This window comes from Heliconius melpomene, chromosome 19 (genome assembly GCF_056956725.1).
Source record: "Heliconius melpomene rosina isolate 202511_hmr_F chromosome 19, ASM5695672v1, whole genome shotgun sequence".
NCBI classification, from domain to species: Eukaryota; Metazoa; Arthropoda; class Insecta; order Lepidoptera; family Nymphalidae; genus Heliconius; species Heliconius melpomene.
Window position 1 is genome coordinate 11019299 of NC_140407.1, and position 12713 is coordinate 11032011.

At 32.6% G+C, this 12713-nt stretch overlaps 2 protein-coding genes across 2 annotated transcripts; both read left to right on the top strand.

Moving 5' to 3' along the window:
• Positions 1 to 345: 345 nt before the first annotated feature.
• Positions 346 to 8883, top strand: LOC146528729 (uncharacterized; the record flags this gene model as incomplete). The annotated part of the gene is made up of 17 exons (XM_085202896.1): positions 346 to 652; positions 1098 to 1321; positions 1620 to 1812; positions 1975 to 2148; positions 2809 to 2935; positions 3301 to 3447; positions 4103 to 4242; positions 4399 to 4547; positions 4944 to 5096; positions 5547 to 5677; positions 5852 to 6028; positions 6159 to 6309; positions 7024 to 7170; positions 7270 to 7373; positions 7613 to 7733; positions 8245 to 8430; positions 8758 to 8883. Coding segments are annotated over 17 exons (2757 nt in total), but the record flags the coding sequence as incomplete, so codon positions are not given.
• Positions 8884 to 10084: 1201 nt separating this feature from the next.
• Positions 10085 to 11584, top strand: LOC146528730 (esterase FE4-like). Its single transcript, XM_085202897.1, has 3 exons — positions 10085 to 10216; positions 10289 to 11129; positions 11337 to 11584. The coding sequence occupies exons 1-3, from the start codon at positions 10085 to 10087 to the stop codon at positions 11582 to 11584; spliced, it is 1221 nt and encodes a 406-aa protein (XP_085059023.1).
• Positions 11585 to 12713: the final 1129 nt, after the last annotated feature.

Consider the following 12713-nt stretch of genomic DNA (forward strand, 5'->3'; position numbering starts at 1 on the left):
GTAAGATTTTATTGTTGTAGAACTTTACCATTTTTGCTCCCATAAATATGCAAAACTTCATATCACTCCGTTCAAAAAATCTGGGGTCTTCCTTATCTTCCTACGCCCAAGACATAACAACAAACATAAGTAATTATTACATTTGCAAAAGTTTAAACCTTTTTGCGACTTGAAGGTTGTTGGCAGATTAAAAATTATTTAATTTTATGTTGTCACTAACTGTCGTTTGAAGTTGTTAAGTATAATTCGAATATCTTAAAATGAAGAAAACTAAGGTAATTAATTACATACATATTTTAGATTATATAAAACCATTTTAAGTCCATTCCATAATATGTTTTGTTATATGTCCAGAACAAGTCCGAGGTTTCTCTATCCCTAATAAAATCTGAAACTCACTACAAAGAGGAGATATACAATCCTCCTCTAGATGAGCTCGTTGTTAAAGTTCGAAGTTTACGAGTGCCTGATGAGGAATGTAGACTTTATTGCTTGAAAATTACTTTTTTCAATCAATTACTATTGTCAAATGTCATAACGTCGTCCAAATACAAAGCAAATATTAATGAAAAGACAATTGCTAAGGGCCACATGAAATACGATCCATCGGATTATGAAAAAATGAGCTTATTCGCTGACAGTCCCCTTATAGGTATGCAATTTAAAAGATATATTTATTGTAATTAAGTGAAACTTTTATAGTAGAAAATGAGGAAAAGAAATCTTTTCTAACTAAGCACTCTTCTATTATAGCTGACTAACAACTAATTCATCTGCTTTTTATGGTTCTTTTACTATAGCTTTATACTAAAAACTGTTATTTTTATTTTAGTAACAATAAAACCGTTTACGACTTCCGAAAATACGTCAACTTCTCAAAGCCAAATCTCAAAATCTGGTGGTATCCAAAGTAGGATAGATTCCGACATGTATAGTTGCAATATCGATATTTTACCAATATTTACCGGTAACTTAAAATAATTGTAACGTTTAATATAATAACTTTTTTTATTATAACAAAATTATAATATCTGCTAAAATATTTTAAATTTTAGATAAAAATAAAATAATAATAAAACAACGCATGGAAATGACAGTACCAACTTCCGCTTTACATAGCAAGAGCTGGGATAATCTACCAGAAATAAAGTTGTGTATAAAATCAATTAACAATGAGGAGAACATAGAACACAAAAAAAAATTTAAACATGCCAATATTATGACTGTAACATTTGTGGGATGTTATAATACAATAGCTCCGGTTGATGATACATTCGATTATACAGCAGTTTCAAAGTTGCCTTTAGAGAATGAAATGGTATCATAAATATAGTTTGCCTTATGACATTATTTAAACTAGAGTAAAAGTATTCTACTTAGGGTTCCGTATCACAAAAGAAAAAACTGGCACCCTTATCACTTTGTCCATCTCTCCATCAGTTCGTCTGTCATTACTATTTATATGAAGATCGCGTGGAGGTATTAAGGTGAAATAAATATTAAATATTTAAGCCTACGGGCACTTCGACCACAAAAAATCAACTTTAGGGTGTTTTTCACAGACCTACAATATTTTACATGCGATAGGAGTTAGTTTAAATGACTAAGTATTTTTTTAGCATACAGGAATTTTCACTTTTATGCGAGGACATAAGCAACAGATACAGTTTAATAATTCGTCTTTTTACCCTCAATGGGAGAGTGTAAGAGCTAATGACGACCTGTTTCCCAATGGAAACAATAAAATACAAATAAATGTTGAAGAATTGCAAAATAAAGACGATATTGACTGCAAGTCCTATTTAAATAATAGTTTTAACCGTGAGTACTAAAACTATTTTATGACATAATAATGATATCTCCCTTTACTTTTATAATAATACTCAATATTATTAATCTTTAAATTATTATTTCATATTAAAAAATATTAATGTCATAAAATTTTAATTTAAATGTGTTTTACAAAATTTTAAGATACTGTCATATGGAATTCTTTTCATCGTACTATAATATTACAAGATACGGAAAGTTGGCTCTGTACGCATCTGCGTAGATATCAGTGGCCCATAGAAATAAATATCTACGGAGAAAGTCACGGCTACATCTTTATGGGCTTTCTCGATCTACTTAAGCTGCTTTATCCTGGAGGTAATTAATTATATCATTAGACTTTAGTTCGTCTTTTTAAGTTTTAAGGATCAAAATAATACACAAATCTGAATCTATGTTTATACTCAATTGTTATGTAAGCCCGTCGTACCGCAGCGCATACTGTAATAGAGACGGTTTTGGGTTCAATTCCCACTCGGGGGAATAAAATCTTAAATATTTTCATTTCCTCGTTTTGGTAACCAGGCGAAACGCGATGTTAAGTTTGTGCACCACTCAACACGCAATGCCTTGAGAATTCCACGGAAAATGGGAACCAGGAGTGTTTAATGGGAACGGAGTGCCTTAGGTTTTCTCTAGTTACCCTCCTTTGTGAGGGATACAACGTGAAGCTGAAAAAACATTTATTAAAAGTGTGAGTAAGCAATAATACATTAATGCATATATATTTATGTATGATGTTGCATATTTTAGGTGTGATATAATATTCAATAGTTATATTATATAACAATTTGTATAAAAGTTCTTAGACACTTAACCGATTTACGGCTAAAGTCAAACGATTTAATGACTGCACTTCGAAGCAAGTTCATTTTAGTGTATATAGCAATGTTTTTTCTTCATTTCTTTGTTTTTCCTGCAAAATAAGAAAGATTGTAAATAATAACCTTACAATATTTAACTTTTTTATTTTCTTAGAGACTAAAGTTCAAATAGTTGCTCCTTTACACTGGTTCGATAGAAACACGATGCTCAGTAACTGTGGTTGCGAAATTCTTGTAGCAAACAACGACAAAGCTTCTTCTACAACGGTTAAGGCTAGCAAGTAAGATAAAATCATATTCAATAAGTATATTCTTTTTATTATTTATATTTAACTTATTGCATATGTGCGACAAAACTAGCACAAAAAACTTTAATATAGAAAAGAAAAGAATTTAAAATGGATTGGACAATTGTTATTATCCTGGGTTTTCTATCTATTTTTCGTACGATTGAGATGGTACAAAAGAAAACAAATGTTAGAATCATTTATGATTTTTTATATTATATTTAAACTCAATATTTACATAAATCTTAATCTATCTGTTTCTTGATAAAAAATATTATCCAGGAGTAAGTATATGTACGAGAGGTGACTATGAAATTAACATTATCGATTAATATTTTAATATAAAATTATAATTTTAGGGCAACAACAGATTCAGCTAATGCAACGATTGATACGGTAGACACCTTGCGTCCAACGGGTGGCGACGGCAAGCGTGCATTTGTCATCGTAGAAGTCACTTTGGCGAAGCCTTTATTGCAAGCAGTTGTGCCTGCGCATATAACTCAGTGAGTTGCTTGTTCAACATTGATCAGCTTCACAGCAGGATAGGCAGAGGAAACCTAGTGTTAAGACACTCCGATACCCACTTTCCGCCGAATTCTGGCGGTATTGTGTGTTGAGTGGATATTAAATAATCATTTCCCCGAGTGGGAATAGAACCTCAACTGCAGAGCCTTAGCCACCGGCGTAGGGTTGCATCTCTGTCTGTGTTTTACCGGATACACTTCGGAGAGTGTGCCCATGATTTACATAGCTTGGTTCCCCCAGCCCCTTTTTACCTCAGAACTTCCAGAAATACAGCTTTACGCCATCCATACACGGTAGAAATTCCTACCGTACGAACGACACGCTTTGAGGCTACATTCTTTATCCGCACTGCGAGAGATTGGAACTCACTGCCGGCATCTGTATTTCCTGTGACATACAATGTGAGGGTTTTCAAAGAAAGGGTGAATAGGTATCTTCTAGGCAAGCGTGCACCACCGTAGACCGCATCAACGCTCACCAGACTTGATGCGGTCAAACGCAAGCCTATTCCACATAAAAAAAAAAAAAAAACCTACAATACGACACGGTATATGCAAGTGACGTTTACACACACTGCGCTACTACGCTGTTTACCTTAATAATTCTTTGTTCGTATGTATTCTCCTTTAATAGGTCTGATCTGAACAAAATGCTTCACGAAATGCAAGAAAAAACATATAAAAGAAAATGTACAGCACGTGGTCAACTAAATCACGATTGGGAAGCGACTGTACATAACGCAACTTACTCTCTACGACGAGTACCTTACTACGGTATGTTAATTTCTACAAATTTTGTGTCTAAGAATTTATCCTCTAGGAAGTTTTTAGGTAACCTTTATTAAGATTATTATATAATTGACATAAAAATAAGTATTTCATTAATTATATATTCTATTAATAAGTCTATTATTATCTAATTAATTCAAGGTCAGCCAGATCTTTGCACTGTAAGCCGACAACTGAGCTCGACGAGAGTCCGTGTAGAGGTGTTTAATTCTTTTTGGCAAGAATCAGCTGTTTACGTTAACAACAAATTTGTTGTAAACGACTTTCTACAATCTGACCACACTTTTGAAGTTAGTATTTTAGAATGCCTCTACCCTTTCTACATTTTGTTTGTTTGTTCATCTACTTAGTGGAATATTAATATATGAGTAATGGTATTTATACAGGGTAGAGAAAGTGTATTTAAAATAAATATTACAATCATTGCACTTCTTGCACATTTTCGCTAAGATACAAGATGGAATAGGATAATTTCCATACTATAAAAAAATCATCAAAATACTATAAGAACAAGATCCTAACATTTATTATGTATTTAACAACATACAAAATCCTTAACTTACGTAACTAACGTATTTCCTTAACACTACTAGTTCATTACTAGCTTAGAAATTAGAATAATTAAATACTTAAAGTTATCTTATACTTAAAAAAACTAATAGAACTAAATAAGATTTTCTCAAAAGGAGATGACAATGATAGCGCACGCTCGTCTGATGCGGATCACGAGCGATACGCTGACGGGTACTGATGTAGAACAGGAGAATTCTACTCTGAGGGCCGCACGCCATGCTCGACAGTGCCAGGACTTGCCTCACGCTGTTCAGCTTTATTTACAGGTTATATATAGCATTTTGCTTTGTGTTATTATAATATACAATTATTATAATATTATGTATAATATAAATCTTGGCGTAGGTACACAAAAGCGTGCGAAGTGCGAAGGTGAAAAAATTCATAGAAAAAATATAATTTAAAACTTATATTTGTAGTTCATTTCATCCAAATTGAGTGCATATGCCTACAAATTTTTTTTGGACTCATTAAAGGGAAAAATCTAAATGGAATATTACATTCTAAATAAAACCTATTACAAAATTATAATTGTAGTTCCTGTCATATAAAATAACTACGCCAGCAAGTTTAAATTTTTCAACTTTAATAAATTGCACTTCCCGTTGATTTAGAATCCTGAAATTGGTACGAAACCCTCTGTGGCCGAGTCTGACTCGGTTCAACTTGACTGGTTTTTTGTATTAGTACGAAAATCTTTTTGCATCCAAATATAGCTAATAGTCGAAGGACCCAGAGAAGCAAATAGCTGGAGGGAACTAGCGACGTGTTTAAGAGATGTGGACCAACAATGGGCGAATGCTTGTATTAATAAATGTATAAATATAAACCCAAGGCACCCTTTAAGGTATTTATGGATATTATTAATATGATTTATATATCTTCATTTTTATTATTAAATGCTTTTAATATAGAAAGATACGTAGTTTACTAATTCCGTGGTAGTTGTAGTGGTAGCTAACGCGTTAAAATTTTTTTTTTTTTAAATGTCGCTATATGCAACTAAAAATGGTATTTTCAGTCTTCTATCAAAAAGTTGTATGGTGTTTGAAGATGATCCAGATTCGGCGGAACCACTTTTCATGGCTCTACTATTGCTATATCCATTTTCCGTAACCTTGTGTGTTTGTGTCAGTGCATACTATCTCCAAATGGAGCAGTTTCACATGGCTCAGCAAATTATAGAACAAGTTAAAAAGTAAGTAAAATAAGTAAAAAAATATTTTACCACCTGCATTCCGTTATTAATATAATAATAATGATTAAGTAAATTACAAAAACAGTAAGAACAGAGTATTTTAATAATTAATCTACTCCAAAACATCCAGAACCAAGGAAGAAGGCTTATTTGATGATTGGCGTTATCCTCGAGCGTGGGAGAGAGAGCTCGGTGACTGGTGGGACAACACGCCGCTGCTGCCTGGCACCAACATATACTATGATGCAGCAGACTTGTTACTTAGAATACGAGCTATTTCAGTAAGAAGAATATTATTACGATATGGCTAAGGACAGCATTGTACTAACTATATCAATTAATTTAAACGATACCTACATAAATCTGCTAATTCTAATATTTTTCTTATATTTGTGCTTATTTTCTTAAGATAAGTAAACTATCATTCATTCCTCTCCGAAACTTATTTCTAATAATGAGTGATTGTTCTAAAATGTAATATTAAGTTGTAAGTATGCTTCTATAAATACGCTATGACCTGTGCCACCCTTCGTGTTTTCACTCTGTTGAACATTTATACAGTCAATTTACTTTGAAAGAAAAAAAATATACAATTTAAAAAAATATTTATTTATTTTTGGAACTTCTTCGCAAGTATTCGTAGATTTCATATAGATCCTATTTTATGTCTTACTGATAGCGAAACGTAAGTTGCCCGAGAAAAGATCGGCACTTATTGCTGGTGAAAAACTTGGCCTAAACCTCTTCCCTCTTGAGTAAAAGAAGTATTTTAGTTTTATTAATAGATAATTTTGTTAAAAGTCAAAAATACCGAAAAATTCGATTACTGTAAAATCAAAACCGGTATCTTTTGGTCCGGTGTCCTGATATTTTAGAATTCCGATATCCCGATTTTCGAGTCCTAGTCTATGGAAGGGAAATTGCAGATCTAGTTATTGTTCAAGAATAAAGCATTCACATTCTTAGTTTTTAATTAGCAGATTTTTAATTTTTAGTTAGCAGAAGTATGTACAGCAAGAGCGTTGACTGAGACCGGGGAGTCTCCTGTATACTATCATTTGGTCGCTCTTTGCTGTCGTCTCAAAGGACACATTGATAATGCCTTATGCCATCTCGAGCAGGGAATTGAAAAATTTGGTGAAGTATGTATTTTTAATATTAACTGTTTTTTTTTGTTATTTCACTAATATATTTATTTTATAAATAAGTTATCAGATTTAATTTTATTATTTTATATTTAGATCAGTTATTTAAGAAGTTTGCAAGGTGAATGTTATCACAAACAAAAGAACTTGTCTGAGGCGACTGCGGCTTTTAATAAAGTTGGGAATTGTGGTGCTTATATGTAAGTACATAACTAAATCATAAACATAATCAAAAGTTATTAAACAAATATTTCTAGCAAAAATAAAATATATTCAATAGAGACGATGTTTTGAAGCCAAAAGAAGCTATCTAATCCATTATTACTGAGTTGTCTTTTATATGCATTTTATAGCATTATCCGTTTCCGTTCCATTATTTTCAGGTTAACGTTTAATACTTACTTTAAATTTCAACATATATATATATTTTATTTCTTAGAGCGCTGTTATCTTTTCCTTGTAAAGAACAAGAACAACGAACTTCATTGGTAATATCAGATGTTACGCGACGCTATCCCTGCGCTTACGCATGGATGACTTATGCAGATTATTGGTTGATGGTAAATGACAAGTACTTTAATTATTCTATCAATATATCGAACGACATCTTGTGGGCCAGGATCTGGCTGTACACGCTACGAGTTTAGGTTCGTTCTTTATTCGGAGGAAAGAATTATTATCGTATTCCCACTGTGATAAAAGAAAGCATGGCATTGAACTGAATTAATTTTTTATGCAATATCATGAGACATTAAGTCGGAAAGAAGAACAGAGTGCCTTAATACTAAGGTGCCTCTGTTTTATGCCATAGGTATACGAAATCAAGCAGATTTTTCGTATATGGCGTATTGGATTAATTCTACTGTATATTTTTACTGTATTAATATAGGTAGGTGTTGCAACTGTTTCGGTGTAAAGTATCTATAAGATACGATGCAATAAAAATAGATAAGCTAATAAATCTCAATTTCTTTCTTTCAATCTTAATAAATTACAGTACACAAACAATTACGAGCTTTCTTAGTCCTATCGTCACAAATTTATTTTTCTAAAATATTTTATATATAGCAGAACTCAACAGAAGAAGCAAGAAGTGTACAATGTATAGAAGAACAAAAAACTGCACGAGCTAATGCTAAATCATGTTTATTTAAAGCTCTTAGGTGTGATCGTCACATTGGCCGCGCTTGGGCCTTATTAGCCACTTTAGTTAAGCCTGACGAAAGGAGGCAATACTGCAAAACTATGGCGTCTATGGTACGGTACTGTAAAAAATTGTAATGAAAATAATTTACATATTATTAGAAATTAGTTAAAGCCTTATTAATTATCACATAAATCAATAATAAGTATGCAGAAAAATTGAAATACATCAAATAACGTTCCACACAAGACATAAAGTAGGAACTTATATTTATTTATAAATAAATTATATTTTATAAAAAAATATTTTGCTAAATTAAATTTGAACCCAGACCCGTTGTGTTCAATTGGACATCGGACACGTCATCACTAATTCGGAATGGCGTCATAATTTTTATTTGTGAGATTAACGTAATATTTATGTCAAGTAATATTTTGCAGTGTGATTACAGCAAGTCGCTCGAAGAACGCTCAAGACATAGCCTAAGAAAAAAAGGCTCACCATATTTCCTTGGGAAAACAATACGAGAATGCTATTGCAAAATGTGTGAAAATTTATTTTTGTAATATTCTTTCTATCTCATTTTGTAAAAAATATATAATTATGTTACTTAGCACTAATAAAAATACGTTTTTTTCCCTTTAAACAATATTTAATCCGATACTTAATATTTAATTCGAGGCCAGTCATGGTCAGGGGCAAAAGTGTGTCGTTGTAAGTGCGACTGGTTTTAGGTTCGATGCGAACTTAGAATAAAGAAAGAACCTTTTTTATACGCTGTTTGGCCTATTGTGCCATTAAGATTTCTTATGACCAAAACATATGAAATTATGCTTGTAATTGTACTAAAATTGAATATTATCATTAACAAAATTGATGAGTTTTGACATGGATGTTAGATGAGGCCAGTCATGGCGCAGGGTAACTAGCGTGTGACTGAAAACGCGACAGGTTGTGTTCGCAGAAAATGGGGAATCGAAGTGTCTTAACACTAGATATCCAGGTTCTCTCTGCCTACTCTGATATTCGCGGGAATCTAAAAAAAATATAGATTTGGGAATATATTAATATTCCCCGTTTGTAAAATTGTAAAAGTATCATCTACGTAGGTACCGCTTATAGATCATGGGTTGAGATGGTGTAGAGCTAACAGTAAACTCTTCTCAAAGTCTTCCTTGTACATGTATATTTATCTTCTATTGATAGAACATTATAGAGTATTCTATACGCATATGCTTATGCTCTTAGCTTCCGATTAACAATCTCGATATAGTACTTAATGGGTATGCTGGTCATCCGCAACTAAACAATAAAATTGACCATCTTTATTCTACTTTTTTTTTTTATTTCCCTTGATCGGACAAAGTGCCTCATAAAATGCCACCACTCAACACACACTGACTGTCACCCAGTTCTTTTTGCATATTTGTGATACTTGAAGTGATACTAAATAATCAGCAGTATTGTCTAGCGTGATGGTTATTTTACTACTTGCGTAGCAATAACGCCTTTCTTGTCTCTACACTTCAATGACAACTTCTCTTAAAGATATAAAATTGTAGAAAATAGGTAAACAGAATGCTTTAAACAAATACTAAATATCTAAAAGACTTTAACTCATTTTATTGCGACATTAAGAATTCTAATGTTTCCTGGGGGCTTAAACTTTATATCGATTTCACATGTAGGCTGTACACTCTGCAACTACCAGCAATGAATAACGCACGTCAATTAATATATTTTGCATCACTTTTATTCTCTGGTTCCATGATATGGTGTTACTCTCTTACAAATAAAATAACTATTAAACAAGGAAACTTAAAAGGCATAGTGAACTTTTGGGACAATTATAACGCATATTTAGGAATACCGTACGCTGTGGTGACGAAACGGTTTCAAGTAAGTTTACGAGACCATTGGCAAATTATCTTAATAATTGTAAATAACACATATTGTATAATATATTTTAAGGAATCTCAACACGCACCACCATGGAGAGGAACATTCTTCGCTACTGAAGGATCCATTAAGTGCAACCAATATTTCAAGCCGCTAGATATGCCAATTGGGCAAGAGAACTGTCTCGTCCTTAATGTATTTACTCCATTTGATATTAATATAAAAAAGCAATCCTTGCCCGTCATGATATTCATACACGGTGGTGGTTACTACTGGGGCAGTAATAATAACCTGATATACAATCCTAAACATCTAGTTCAGAAGGGCGTTATTGTTGTCACTATTAACTATCGGCTTGGTGCTTTCGGTTTCCTTTGTTTAAACACAACTTCGGCGCCAGGAAACGTTGGCTTAAAAGACCAAATTATGGCCATAAAATGGGTGAAAAGCAACATTGAAGCTTTTGGTGGAAATCCAAACGATTTAACAATATTTGGTGAAAGTGCTGGATCGGCATCTGTTCACTACTTAATAGTTTCCGGAGCCTACAAAGGATTATTTAATAAAGCTATCTTAGAAAGTGGCTCCGTCTTGAGCCCTATCTTGTTTAATGGTGATCCCACCGCCTCAGCGTACTTTGTGGCATCTAGACTGGGATTTCAAGGCAACAGTATCGAGGATGTTGTAGGTGTATTTGAAAACGCTTCAGCTAACGATATAGTTAAAGCCTCACACATGGATACCAAAAATAATGCATTAAGTCCATACCTATTTGGACCGTGTGTAGAAAATAAAGATTTTAACAATTCGTTGATCACAGAAAATCCTCTTGATTTATTAAAAACACCAACTTATAAAGAAGATTTAACCCTAATTTTGGGGTATAATAATAAAGAAGGAATGATGTATGCTGGTAAATACGACAAAGAAGGTCTATCAAAACTTAATGACACATTTATTGAAGTTCTCCCACGAAATATAAAATTTAAAAATATTAAGGAACGTAACAGTCTAGCAGATTATATAAAAAAATCTTATTTTCAAAACAATGGAAATATAAATATAAATTACAGCAAATTAATAGACTACTTTTCAGATTCTTTAATAATATATTCATCAGCAAAATCTGCTTACAATTTTATCTTAAACAACGTTACTCTCTATAATTATTATTTTAAATATAGTTCAACGAGAAATTTAAATAAATTTTCCTCTGGTTTTCCACTCGAAGAAGGTGCTAGCCACGCCGACGAATTATTCTATTTATTTGAACCAGCACCATACAAAATACTACCGTCCACACCTAGTGATCTTAAAATGATCGATACACTTACATCTTTATGGACTAGCTTCGCCAAACAAGGGTAACTATCATTTATATATTATACCAAACAGTGGAAATAAAAGTAGATCTACTTAGTCATATTACTTTACTTATACTTCGTTAATATTTAGTTATAGTATATTTCCATTTCTTCGCTCTGGTATCGAGGCAAAGCGCAGTGTTTAGTTCCGCCACTCAACACGCAATGCCTCCAGAATTCGGCAGAAAGTGGGGAACGGAGTGTCTTGACACTTAGTTCCCTCTGTCTACCCTGCTGTATGCGGGATACAGCGTGAAGCTGACTGACTTTACTTCGTTATTTTTTATAATTTTCAGATACCCTTCATCAGGTGATCGGACTATTAAATGGATAAAAAGTAGCAAAGATACTTTGAATTTTTTGCAGCTTGATAATGAAATTAAGATGATTCCTCTACCAAATAGAGAGCGGTTCTTATTTTGGGATCAAATTTTTAATCAGAGCAATGTATATTAAAACAAAGTTTAATTCAAATTTGTAAGTGTTAACTATTTAAATTTAAATTTTAAAAGAAGCAATTTCATGTAAGACATTTTATATTAGGAAAGGCAAAACAGAAAGGACCTTTCCTTCTTTAACCACATACTTAAGTGGGCGTAATTTTCTATATAAACAAATATTACGTTTTAAGGTTTAATATTAAACAGCACACCTATGATTTTATATACATATTATCTTAACTTTAGGTACACATTTTCCATATTAATCGCCTATCAGGGCAAGCTAATAGAATCTAGACCTAGAGTAAGGAAATTTATGCTTTCACATTTTTCGAACATTTCAGGGACGTGGCGTTTTTTTCACAAATTCAATGGCATATATTAAGTATGTGAGCAGAAACGTAAAAACTGAAGAAACAATAATATATATTTAATGAATAGCCAGATTAACCGTAAAATATGTTATATGTAACTACATACATGGAAAGGTGAAGTCTATTATTATAAATAATAAATATATTTAATAATAATATAAGTTTTCTTTATTCATTTACCTTCTTGAAGGTTTACATAAATAGTTTAGGCATGCACAAACCGATTGGGTGGCATATGTCGGTCGTGTGGCGGTGTCGGCTCTACATCCATAGGTGGTGGACTCGGTAACTCCGCAAGTCTCTTGGTCAGCCATATCAA

Excerpts from the sequence above, each read along its gene's own strand:
- LOC146528730 (XM_085202897.1), top strand. The coding sequence starts at position 10,085 with ATGATATGGTGTTACTCTCTTACAAATAAAATAACTATTAAACAAGGA. Across the intron at positions 10,217-10,288 it reads TGGTGACGAAACGGTTTCAA|GAATCTCAACACGCACCACC; the intron begins GTAAGTTTACGA and ends ATATATTTTAAG. Across the intron at positions 11,130-11,336 it reads AGAAGGAATGATGTATGCTG|CAAAATCTGCTTACAATTTT; the intron begins GTAAATACGACA and ends TATATTCATCAG.